This window comes from Gigantopelta aegis, chromosome 14 (assembly GCF_016097555.1).
Source record: "Gigantopelta aegis isolate Gae_Host chromosome 14, Gae_host_genome, whole genome shotgun sequence".
In the NCBI taxonomy this organism is placed as follows: Eukaryota; Metazoa; Mollusca; class Gastropoda; order Neomphalida; family Peltospiridae; genus Gigantopelta; species Gigantopelta aegis.
Window position 1 is genome coordinate 31,136,309 of NC_054712.1, and position 13,579 is coordinate 31,149,887.

Sequence of the window (13,579 nt, forward strand, 5' to 3'; positions counted from 1 at the left end):
GAAAACAACAGAAAAAGTTAACTGGTTCCAACATATCATATATAGTGGCATGATTTTCGTGATCCGACAGTTCGTCTGCATTTCTATATTTAAGGATAGGGGAAACATAACGCCACATAACTCTGAAAGGTTTAACAGTAGGATTATATAGTACCACTCAAATTGAAGGTGATAACATGAGATAATCATTGATCTGCATTTCTACATGGCTGGTTGATTAACTAGGTCATCAGAGGTCAAAAGGTCACAATGTTTAACCAATGTTAAAATTGGTCATACCTCTATCTTATTTCTATAAAATGTGGTTTATCAAGTCTTTTAAACAGCTTTTGTATACTTCTAGATTTAAAGGTAGTGAAAACATAATGCCACATTATTCTGAAAGTTCTAATGGTATGGTTATAAAGTACAACTCAAATTGAAGGTAGTAGCATGAAGTAACCATTATGTGCATTTCCAGGTGGATGGCGGATTAATGAGGTTGGTAGAGGGCAAAAAGTCACTATTTGCTTTTACTGACGCCTAATAGTTGAGCCGTTTTCTTTGGTTAAAACTTCTCTTTTATTTCTATAAAATGTTGTTTAACAAGTCTTTTAAACAGTTCGTGTATATTTCTAGGCAAATAGAAGAGGAAAACAACAGGTTTAGTTAACTGGTTCCGACATAAAAATATATAATGGCATGATTTTTATATGGAGGTTTGTCAGAATTTCCTATATTTAAGGGTAGGGGAAACATAATGCCATATAAGTCTAAAAGTTTTAATGGTAGGTTTTCACATTTTGACGTTTCATGAATTTATAACATGACCTCTCATCACATGCATTCCTCTCCTTCCAACCCCCAACTCCATCCACCCCCATAGCCATGGATTGGTCCACTCTTCCCAAAGGTTATAATCAACCATTTTGATTAGGGTATCAACTTCTCATCATGTGATTGCCTCCTACTCCTTTCTCATTTGCTGTTATGGTCCAGGCACAATGGGGTATGGGGGAGGTATTGCACATGGTGATAGGTCAGGTTAATGTGTAAAAGCAAACAGCTGTTAAAATGTGCATACCTTTCCTGTCCTTAACAAAGGAGCCGGCGTTTAAGTCGACACCTGCACCCATGACAGGTGTGTGCTACAACAGCTTGCTCTGAATGTGCATGATAAACTCTATGACCATGACCAAATATGCATATTTAAAAAGGGAAGAATTAAAGATGGAGCACCTATAAAACACTTTAAAACCTCCAAGAAGATTACTGATTTTTTAAATTATGTTAAAGGCTGGAGTTAAGATTTCAGAAAAGTTTTCCAATTGGTACTTTTTAAGAGAGATAACTTGGTATGGGGTCAACAAGACACTTTTGGAAAGTATTTTGGTGTCATTTACATGTAGCTTATCACCAATCGGTGCACCTAGTCTGCAATTTATATTGCAGTTCATTTTAAAACATTGTGAAAAAAGATACAATGAGCATTCTGTCTCCCTTTGCAGTCGCTTTCGCCAGCTTTTGTTTGGCTTTATCTTCCTTTGCTAACGTTGACATATTCTCCTTGATCTGTTTCTGAAATTAAAAATTAAAAAATTTACGTATATACAGTACATTTTGAAGGCTGATAATAGTATTTACATATTGTAGAACTGTTTAAAAAAAAAACATTTTGTTACGACAATATACATGTAGTATTTTCTGTGGCCATGTTTATATTATTTCAGTTAATTCAAGATGTTTGTCGTTTCAGAAAAAAAGCAATATGTATGGGGTTCTTTTACAGTAACTGTCAAAATTTCTAAAGTTTTATTATTTATTTACAACAAGATGACAGTCTGATTTGTCAGATTCTTTTAGCATATTTATATCTATATTTTTGTATGTCACTAGAACATAGTACTTCTTTTTATTATCCACACAGATTACAGCAAATGGTTTCATAAAACATTTTAATTTCAAATCAGTTGATAGAGAGCTGGACTCTGGTTCAAATCGGCTCAGTGGAAATAAAATAATTCTCCATCAAAATCTCTATGCCATTAAGTTATATGATGTACATGTACAGTCAAACCTCATTATACCGCCCACTTTAGGACACAACTGATTTTGATGTTATAATGGGTTCGGTGTTATTACAAGTTTTATTATTTCCACTCAGGTAGGTGCACCAAAGGTCAGGACCGGCCCCAAAGTATCCTAGGTGTGATACAGAGTAACACAAAATATGCTGTATTACAGCCCTCTTTACTCTCACATAATGATGAACATGAGAGGCTCAAATAGGGTATGTTATAAAACTTGAGGGAGCGGTATTTGTTTAGAATTACGTAACATTTTGAAAAAAAATTATTTTTATTTGTAAGAGTTAATGAAGTAATTCTGAAGGGTGGAGTTGGGGCTACATACTATTTCAAAGGATTAAATAAATAAATAAATAAATAAATAAAAAGGTAGCAATTTTGAATTTCCATTACGGAATTGTTGAACGACAAACACCTGAGACAAAGCTGGCATGACATCGCATTCAGCAAATGAGTGATTGGCAGACTACACCCAAGTTCAGCCAACTAATGTTTGACTGGTTCCCGAAGTACTTATTCGGTTTACCGTGTAGCGTAAAAAAAACAGTCTAATAAGGGTTAACGAAAAGCGGTTGAACATGACCTGTGTGTATGTGTACGTTCTCATGTACACAGACGTGGTCAGCTATTTGTCACAAACTAGTAGATGGTACATGAGATCGCTTTTATATAGGAATGTGTCATCTAATGCATTATCGATACCGGGGGTGTGTGGTGTGGTGTGGTAAAACAGTAAATTTATGTACATTTAAATACAAGGATCTGTGCTTAAACATTTTTAGGCGATAAGTGGGGATGGCGGTATGACGAAGTTTGACTGTAGTCTCTATTTAGGTATGTAAGCAGTGAGAATTTGAATTTCACAAAGGGTTTCATGTAATAAATTAATTAGTGTGTTTCTTTTATCACAAAGAAAAACCACAAACCTTCATTTCTTTACAGATTGCATCATACTTCGTTAAGGGAGCCACAACCTTAGCATCAAGTCGAAAGGCCTTGAGAAAGAAAAAAAACCTGTTACTATTTCACACATGTAAAGAGTTTGTTTCAGGGGAAAATCAATTGCTTTATATCAAGATAAGCCTCCTGTATTGTGTTGATAGTAAATGCAAAACATCAAGTCGAAAAGCCATGAGAAAGAAAAAAACTGTTACTATTTCATTACGTAAAGAGTTTGTTTCAGAGGAAAATCATTTGCTTGATATCAAGATATGCCTCCTGCATTGTGTTGATAGTAAATGCAAAACATCAAGTCGAAAAGCCATGAGAAAGAAAAAAACTGTTACTATTTCATTACGTAAAGAGTTTGTTTCAGAGGAAAATCATTTGCTTGATATCAAGATATGCCTCCTGCATTGTGTTGATAGTAAATGCAAAAACATCAAGTCGAAAAGCCATGAGAAAGAAAAAAACTGTTACTATTTCATTACGTAAAGAGTTTGTTTCAGAGGAAAATCATTTGCTTGATATCAAGATATGCCTCCTGCATTGTGTTGATAGTAAATGCAAAACATCAAGTCGAAAAGCCATGAGAAAGAAAAAAACTGTTACTATTTCATTACGTAAAGAGTTTGTTTCAGAGGAAAATCATTTGCTTGATATCAAGATATGCCTCCTGTAATGTGTTGATAGTAAATGCAAAACATAAAAGTTGTTCTATATGTACTTCTATTCTATTACTATTAACAAATAAACGTTTCTATAACAAGGCACCGAACATAAAAACAAACACAAACTTTTGTCAAAGCCTGGCATAAATATATATATATATATATCCTGTAGATTCTGAAATTAATTTAAACATAATATTAATTTGAAAAATGCGAGTTCGTGTTATTCACATTAATAATATGACGCATTTATTTGTATGTTTTGTCTATGTGTCCCACATCATTAGAACAAAACAAATAAAGATTAAAATTCTAATATATTTATAAAACACAACTGTCCACAATAGTCCAGCCCGATGCCAGCCACTTGTGACGATTGCAGGGTTTTTGGCCACCCTATCAAAAGCCGACACGATCCATTGCGTGAGAATGGGTTTTAGCACGCTAATCCTCAGGTGGACCTTTCTTTGTTTTCATGTCACCAAAGCAACAGGGACTAAAATGGTTGTTAATTGATGTGTACACAGACATGTTAGTGAATTGATCTCATTGTAGATGCCTGTAACTTGGATTTAACCGAATTGGATTGAATTGAATAACATATTAACGTGCCTACATGTGTATATCCACTTTAAGGTTCAAGCATGTCTCTCCCGGGCATAAACTCTGACTTTGCCAGTGACTGGGTCCTGGACAGAAGGGGAGGGGTAGAGTTGAAAATGGGCCGAATTTTGAAAACAGCAATTAGTAAAAAAATAAAAAGTTACAAGCCAAAAGTAAAAAGAATTGACTGCTTGGCCGAATATTTATATAATTTGGAGCATTTTAGAAGGACAATCCAAAAATAAATAAGAGAAAGAAGAAAGGATCGGACTATTTAATAATATTAAAAAAATAAAGTAATTTCGACATAAAATTTGGAACAAAGGTCTAAAAGTTTAAAGTCTGATCTATACGTCCATGTGAGTGGCCTCATTAAGGCTGTTAGGGTGCACAGCTTGTAGGGACGAGATGGGTTGCATCCCGTCAAGAAATATTTCAAAGGGAGGCCACACACATTAATTTCATGTTGTATTTTAGTCTGCCCACTGTCACTCACATTAATTTAGTGACGCTTTAATTTCAGGATCTACAGTATATATATATATATATATATATATATATATATATATATATATATATATATATCAATTCCATTATCTAAACTGTAGGAATAATTAGTTAACATTTTCCTAAACCATATATAGATTTTTAACGGTAGAGCCCAACCAATCAATGTTTAAAGGCATACTGTCACAGATTTAAGAACATTATTTCTCTAAAAATGGATAATGAATGAAAATTACTTTAATATTTGGAAACCAAATCTAGGTATCGCATCACCTTAACTGAACCACGATTGAGTGAAAGCTATGTCAACCCTGTTGGCAATATTAGTTTTTGAATTATAGACCACTGCCATAATTCGATTATTTTTACAAAATATCATTAATAAGTGGAGTATGGTGGTTGAATAAATTACATTTAAGGACAAATCAAATATATATATTTTCAGATAATACTTTGTTAGGCTATTTAATAGGTCAGTGGTCTGTGACAATATGCCTTTAATTATTAGTAACCATTGGAACACATCTACTGGATGGGAGGGGGAAATAGTGCAGTGTGTACTGGGCATTCAATCAGGACACTAGCTGTACTTTACACAAATGGATTCTAACTCGCTATCTGAATGAGACAAGAAATCTGTTAAACATCTCGCCTACTCAATGTTGCTGATAGTTCTTTCCACAGATATCTCATCTCAATGCATGCTTAAAAAACTGTTTGTTTTTAATTAAAACTTTTTAAAACAAATTCCATTTAACAAAACATTTTTTATTAAAATTTTAATTTACTAAAGTTCAAATTTTTAAAACACATTGAGATGAATATTCATAGATGTAACCATAAAGCAAGTTTCATCGAAGTACGACATAATGCGTGAGAAATGGAGCTAACAGCGAGACATTAATGTTGAGCTAAATCCAAAAGCTGCTGCAGTGGGAAAAGTAGGTAGGTACTGGGTTCAGATCCCAGTCAAGGCATTGGATTTTTAATCCAGATACAGACTCCAAACCCCGAGTGAGTGCTCCACAAGGCTCAATGGGTAGGTGTAAACTACTTGCATCGACCAGTGATCCATAACTGGTTCAACAAAGGCCATGGTTTGTGCTATCCTGCCTGTGGGAAGTACAAATAAAAGATCCCTTGCTGCCTGTTGTAAAAGAGTAGCCTATGTGGCGACAGCAGGTTTCCTCTAAACAACAGTATCAGAATGACCATGTTTGACGTCCAATAGCTGATGATAAGATAAAAAAATCAATGTGCTCTAGTGGCGTCATTAAATTAAAAAAATATATATATAAATAAATAGTAAAAGCAAGACAAAAAAAGATGGTAACCTCAGCATTTCTGTAGTCTTGTACAGCCGAATAGTGTTCTGCGAAGCTCCTGATAGAGGCACTACTCGAAGAATTGATCGTCTCTGCCTCCACATAACTCATCAGGTGTTTACACAACATATCGCCTGCAAGATATTGTAAATAGTTTAGGGGGCTTAAACACCTCTTTAGCTGCCAAATAAAAAATGCACCTTTAATTTTATTTCCTTTCACTAAAAAAAAAATGACACACAGACACACACACAAACACTGCTAAGTGACATTTGTGGATCAGTAAGTATGCATAGATGATAACCACCCCTAATCTAAACATAGGGTGGATATTGCTGTGTGATATTATATGTCTGGCAGGATATTCTCTCAAATGGGTGAGTAAGAAAAAAAAAAATTCTGCATGTGATACTCATACTTTCTTACATGGGAATTATGCATTGGCAACTTGCCAGTCCTTCATGTTTGAAAATATCAGGCAAGTGATAAATTACTCGTCTCATAAGCTCAAGGTGAGCTATTAGTGTTCTGGACAAGAGAAAAATGTTGAGTACATTATGTTTTGAATAGCACAGGCATAAACATAAATTAAGTAAATGATCCCAACTTACATTGTCAATGATAATAACTTAAGGATGTATCAATTACCGGAACCGGCTGGTATTAAACCAGCTTCTGTTCAAACCTCCAGTGAAAGGAGTGCTCTTACCATATTTTAGGTGGATGATAAAAAAAAAATACCCACTCCTGAGATGAAATTATGATGTGCTCGGGCATGATCATGCACATTAAATGTTAAGGACTGCTGCCATAAAAAATTTAATTCACTAAAACTGTCACCTAGAGAGTAATAAGATCTTAAAGTAACCATAAAATGACACAATTTACAGGTACAATGGCTGGGGATGTACGACCTATTTAGTATTAACATTAAACTCAAGAATTTTTACACATACCTTTATCTCTAAGTCTTGCATTCTTTCTGGTGATAGATCCAAGAACATCACAAATTAAACCAAAATATTTTTCCACGTGTTTAATTCTTCTTTGTGAAAATTTTACCTCCGACTCTCTGCAACAAATATTATATACATTTGCATTAGCAACTTCAACCAGAAGGGAAATCATGTTAAGATCTGCCACAGGATGTAAAACTAAATGAAAATGTTTTCTTTGACAATTATGAATGGATCTTAGTCAGGCAGATAACGACATAAAAAAGCCAGGATTAAACATTTTGTGCTAGAACTGTGACACTTTCCATGCACATACTACTTGTGTAACTGAAGATTTTCTGATAAAGTGCCAACTGAACAGTGCCCCATAGTGGTCTACCCCCCCCCCCCCCCCCCCCCCCCACTCCCCGAAGTTGACTAGTTGTATTACCATTAAGAGGTTTTGACCATATATTCAATAGTAGTTGTTCTAAATTAGGTTCCCAGTCTGGAGCTCGCCGCAGTAAGATATTTCGGCTTCACCTCTGCCACTGCACGTGCTCAGGCATGTGCTGGAGATATCAGGGGTCAAAACCCCATTCTGTTCCAAGCAAAACAAATTTCAATATAGTTTCTAGGGTAGCATAACCCAATCCCCTAAAAACTTTGCTAACCACAGTACAGACCACCCTGCACACGTGTCTGGCACTTTTCTTGTGCTCAACTTGATTTCTTGACAGGATGCAACCCATCTGGACCCATATTCACAAAAAGGTGTAAATTTACGTCTACGACTAGCACTTATGTGTGCCGTAGATTTACGTTTACGTGCAAGAAGCACCTTATTCTCAAAGACGGTCGTAAATGTAAACGTAACTTAGTTGGACGTAAATCTACGATTTAACACTCTCACTGGAGTAATTAATAAAAACACATTAGAAACGATGGCTACCGGGTAAATAACAAATGCGCAAAACGCAATTTTGTTTGTCGTCTGCTTACAATAACATCGTGAACCGTGAACCATGGCATTTTGGTACTGGTGGGCATCCGATTTTTGGTACGAACTTGAGTACATTTCTTAAAAAGGAAAAGATAACTCAGGAGAAATTGGCCGAGTCGAAAACATCCGTTCGATCACCAACAAAAATATGTTCAATCCGTGGTCGTTCGCCATCGCAAACTGCTTCAGTTATTGGAATGTTGCCAATTTCCGTAAATAATAGTAAATGACGGCGATCGTGCTTGATTTATTATATATACACGACATACGTGCAGCGTTAGTTGTAACCGGAGGCACTCTTATATTTACGTCCAACTTTACACGTAACTTACGTTTTTGTTGTTTCGTGAATAGCTCTTCGGTCGTTGATTTACGTTTACGTGTAAAACTAGACTTACGATGTTTTGTGAATATGGGTCCAGGTCTCTACCCGCAGTGCATCTTAATGACCTTAACGAGGCAACACACAGGAACACATAGATCAGACTTTAAACCTTTAGCCCTTCGTTCAAAATTTTCTGTCAAATTTCTATCCCCCTCCCTGACCTTGTTAAATAGTCTGGTTCTGCCTTCTTTCTCTTTTCACTTTTGGATTGTCCTCAAATGCTTCAAATTACAGATACTAAATGTTATTCCAAATTGTTCACAGTCCGCCATTATTACCCCTTCCCTCCACTTCTTGTTTTTGTAACAAACTCTGGTTTTGTCAACCGTAATTGGATGTAAGCATCTAAAAGAAGTTCTACCTACCTGCCTACCTACCTACCTTAATTATGGCCAAACACGGGTAAAAATGCAGGGTAGGAAATGACTATTAAATCTGTTATCAGTTTAGTAAAATAGTGTTTTGCTTGTTTGTTCATCGACTAAGATTACATCTAGGTACATTTGCAAACTTTCACCCAGATTTTGTTACCTCAATCATTTTAACTTATGAACACATACACATATGACCTAAACATGGATATGCATGCCCACAAACAACAGGCATCAAAATAAGTCGAGAACGGTCATTCAGGTTACCGGTAGGTCACCACATGTAAGAAAAGTCGAGAACGGTGTTTCGTTCTTGACAAAAATTTCAACGAATGGTAGTTTCGTTTCCAAACGTAAACCAGGCAATGCATTCCAAACTTCTCCGCATTTCATTTTCTCGTAAGGAATTACACTGATGTTCGCGCGCACTTGTGCAGTTGCAAAGTAATTTTGGCAATCCACGTTTAAACAGCACCCACTAGATAAATTTACTTCTGGATTTCGTTTCTCGTACCAATGTTCGCACGCATCGATATAATACCAGAACGTCTGCGTTAAAAGTAGTAGTAACAGGAATTCAATTCTAACTTTCAGTTGTGGTAACCTATAGGTTACCAGGCTATTTTTTGTGGTAACCTGTAAATGGGTTCTGCTTGATGTATATATCATGTTTCAAGCTTACCTTTGAATAGAAACTACTTATATTATAAATCACACAGTATATCTGTTACGGTTTTAGTTTTTTAAACACATAATGAATATTAAAAACTGGACGACTGGTTAAATACTTCATACATTGTAGATCCGATACCTCAGTGGTTATCCATAGGACAAATAAAAATGTTCAGTGAAGTTTTATTTTGCACTATCGAAAACATCATCCTGTACTTGAATAAAACAAACCATTTTATTTGGACAAGTGAAAATATTGGTGGACAAGTAGTATATTTGTCTGGTAGTCTAGTGAAATTTTCTGCTTATTTTTATCACGTGACTTAATTGTAATTTATATTATTTTTGGTTAATTAATAAAATATTCTTTACATTTTTGTCATCCATTTATGAAAGCAAGCATATCAAATTAAATTTTGTTTTAAACATGTTTTTTGCAGCCTGCAGGGATTTTTATCTCTAAATTTGGTACACTAAACACTTATATATGCTATATTAAGTCACAATATAAAGGGCAAAGAATAATAATTTTTTAAAATTAATTGCAGTCGCAACACCAAGGCCCCTGGCTGGAGGAAAGGTGTCTGACAATGCAAACTCCCTTTGGGCAATTATTTTTCATTATTGAAGTTGTTCGCTTTAAAAAATATATTAATATTTGCTATAAAATATACTAAATTATTATGAAAATGAAGCCCTTTCAGATATCCCCGGTGACACCCATGAAATGAAATAAATAGGCATTCGATTTATGCAGGTCCGTGCAAGTGAGCCATAGTTTACATTGGTTACGAGCGACTTCTAAGCATTAATAACAAGTTTTACAACATATGCATCGTACTATTTTAAGCTAATATATCATAACATACATGCGACTCATCGTTTGTTCCACCCTCTAAATATGAAGCTGTGTATCATTCGAGTTTATAGTTTTGTTTTTGCGGCAACCAATTTACTTGAACAGCAGTTATTGTAATTTAGAGTTATCTACCCATTTAGCAGATTTGCATTTTTGTCCGCTAGGTTTAGGTTCTGTTGAAGCAAATTTAATCCCATTGCCAACATTATGTAACACTTTAAAGCCGTCCATATATATTACGTAACACTATTTTGGTCAAAATTTAACACCAACCCTGCCCCTGTAACGCTCAAATCACTGGCATGATTCTGCAAGTAAGGTTTTGATTGGTGGACATGAGCTCCAACTGGCTGCTGTTAGATCCACATGTATGATGTAATAGTGGAGCTAATTTTAATTAGATTGATCAGCAACGGAGACCCTCGAAATGCTTAACTTTTAGGGACATTCCTGAGTTTGCTCCATTGTAAGATGTTTCCGACTAATAAAATATTTCTACGATTAAACTTACATATTAAATAAAAAAAATTGTTTAGAATATCAGTGTCTGTATATTCAATGTGTTTCTGATCGTCAAAATATTTGTAAAAAGCCCAAACTGGATTTTGTCTTCAAATAATTTCGTACGTACGAAAAAACAATATTTAGGAAATAACATGAAATTTAACCTTGTACAAATATTACAATGATCAGAAACACGGTTAATATACAGCCACTAATATTTAATGCAGAAAAATATATTTGATATGTAATTACAATCGTTAAAAAGTCTCTGTTAGTCGATAACATCTTAAAAAGTGCAGCAAACTCAGGAATGTCCCTTTAAGCAAGCCTACGGCAACGAAGCAATGAGCGGGGGCGAGGTGTTTCGAGTGGCATTCTCGCTTTAAGAGGGGCGGAACGTCACTTGAGGATTACGAGGGGTCAGGGCGACCCTCTACGAGCACAACCCCCGACATTCGCGGGATTGTGAACCGTCGATTCGTCCCCAGCGTCATACTATCAACGCCGAGTTCCACTGTAACGTTCTGAGGCGTTTGAAGGAGGACATTCGGTGCAAACGACCTCAACTGTGGCGCGATGGCTATCATGAATTTTTCACCTGGACCAATCGCACACACATACACATCTACCCCCCACACCCCACCCATCTCGCCGGATTTGGCTCCCTGCGACTTCTTTCTCTTCCCCAAGATGAAGTTCAATCTGAAGGGTCGCCGTTTTGACACCGTGGAATCGCAGATTGTTCTTGACTCGCTTAAAGAACGTGACTTCCAGGGGCATTCCAAGCGTGACAGAAGCGCCGGGAGCGGTGTATCGCTGCACAAGGTATTAGACCCGGCACGGTTTTTACGGTTTTAGAGGCGTCGTATCGGAACCTTTTGATAGTAAAGTTTGTTTTATTTAACGACGCCACTAGAGCACATTGATTTTTTATCTTATCATCGGCTATTGGACGTCAAACATATGGTCATTTTGACACTATTTTGAAGAGGAAACCCGCTGTCGCCACATAGGCTACTCTTTTTTCGACAGGCAGCAAGGGATCTTTTATTTGCGCTTCCCACAGGCAGGATAGCACAAACCATGGCCTTTGTTGAACCAGTTATGGATCACTGGTCGGTGCAAGTGGTTTACACCTACCCATTGAGCCTTGCGGAGCACTCACTCAGGGTTTGGAGTCGGTATCTGGATTAAAAATCCCATGCCTCGACTGGGATCCGAACCCAGTACCTACCAGCCTGTAGACCGATGGCCTGCCACGACGCCACCGAGGCCGGTAAACCTTTTGATAGCACCTCGTACACATTTCAGCTCGATTTATAATCCTTATTTAGAAATATTGTGTGTAGCAAGCGTCTAGCTATAATTACGTACGTTAAACAGTGTAGCCATGACAGAGCGTTTATGAAGAGAGGGAGAGAGAGAGAGAGAGAGAGAGAGAGAGAGAGAGAGAGAGAGAGAGAGAGAGAGAGAGAGAGAGAGAGAGAGACAGACAGACAGACAGACAGACAGACAGACGGAAGAAAGAGATAATATAAACGTGCGCTACGTAACGCTGTTAAATACGCTCACCTATACTCTGTAACGCTACATAACGTTTGGACCTACACGCACTCATACCCTGGAGCGTTACGTACGCCTAATATTTGAATTGCCCCTTTCTGATAAAACTGGTACAAATAGCCAATGCCACGCATAGATAATACAACATGAATACCATTTATCTTACAACGAGTTGTTTTAAAACATATCTACTAGCGACAGGTAAATGGTATGGAATGTAGGCCTAGGTATTCTAATTTTTTTTTACATATCCTTGGTTTAAAATAAATTTGAAAAAGTATTTCCCAACTAAAACCTATTTACAGTCTTAGCGCTTGTAGTAACAACTTATGGATCATGGAGAAATCAGTCCCACTTTTAATGTAGTCCTATAGGCCTACCTCACAGACCAAATCGATTTTCGTTGTGCTTTTTTCTGTCTCTTTTTTATTTTATTGGATGACTTGGCAGTGGTGACATGGTCCTAACCTAGTTGTAGCCAATCGCATGTCTTTAAATTGTCATCACACGTACGTGTGTTAATAGTATGTGTTAAACGAGTTAACAAGTTAACGAGTGGTGTTTTCGTCAACGGGTGTGTAAGAATACAAAATTAATTGCAGCAGTGTGTGTTTGTTAAACGTCATTGTAACTGTGTTTCCAATATTAATTATCGACTGGTTGATTTCTGTATTTACACGACAAATATTATCTCGAGGTCATGACCGCGAATAGCACACACACACGTGGTCTTTTCTTATGACACTGTGGTATCATGAGCAACGTTAACATTTTACATTAATCTCGTGGCTTAAAGTAGATAGTAATTGTATAGTTAGTTATATATTACTATAATAAATAAAAATGGAAAGGGGTATATAATATCTATTATTTAATAATGGCGTAAATTGATCAGTAAATACATTGAATCGATAATCATACAGATTTTACAAGCCCATAATTACAGTGAAAAGAACGAACGAAAGAAATACCGAATTGTCACAAGTCGATCTTAACGACAACCCTAAACTTATGAGAAAGACAGAAGAGCAGAAAAAATGTGAGAAAGACAAGAAGAAGAAGAAGACAACAGAAACAAAGAAAAATAATAAAATACTGTTAAATTTGAAACCATGACCAGGTGCGTGTGCAAAGGGGTGGTTGAGAGGTCGAAATCACAATGTAGACCCCCAGCAT

At 36.3% G+C, this 13,579-nt stretch overlaps 1 protein-coding gene across 5 annotated transcripts in view; it reads right to left on the bottom strand.

The window, feature by feature from the left end:
* The window catches only part of LOC121388426 (protein FAM92A-B-like), a 35,582-nt gene extending 25,131 nt beyond the window's left edge, over positions 1-10,451 (bottom strand). For all 5 annotated transcript variants that reach the window (XM_041519739.1, XM_041519738.1, XM_041519737.1 and 2 more), the window contains exons 1-5: positions 10,347-10,451; positions 7,068-7,183; positions 6,121-6,245; positions 2,993-3,061; positions 1,462-1,557 (exon numbers count right to left, since the gene is read on the bottom strand). In XM_041519739.1, coding sequence (XP_041375673.1) covers positions 1,462-1,557; positions 2,993-3,061; positions 6,121-6,245; positions 7,068-7,183; positions 10,347-10,357 — 417 coding nt within the window. In that variant the 5' untranslated portion in view covers positions 10,358-10,451. The remainder of the gene's footprint in view (positions 1-1,461; positions 1,558-2,992; positions 3,062-6,120; positions 6,246-7,067; positions 7,184-10,346) is intronic.
* Between the last annotated feature and the right edge of the window lie 3,128 nt (positions 10,452-13,579).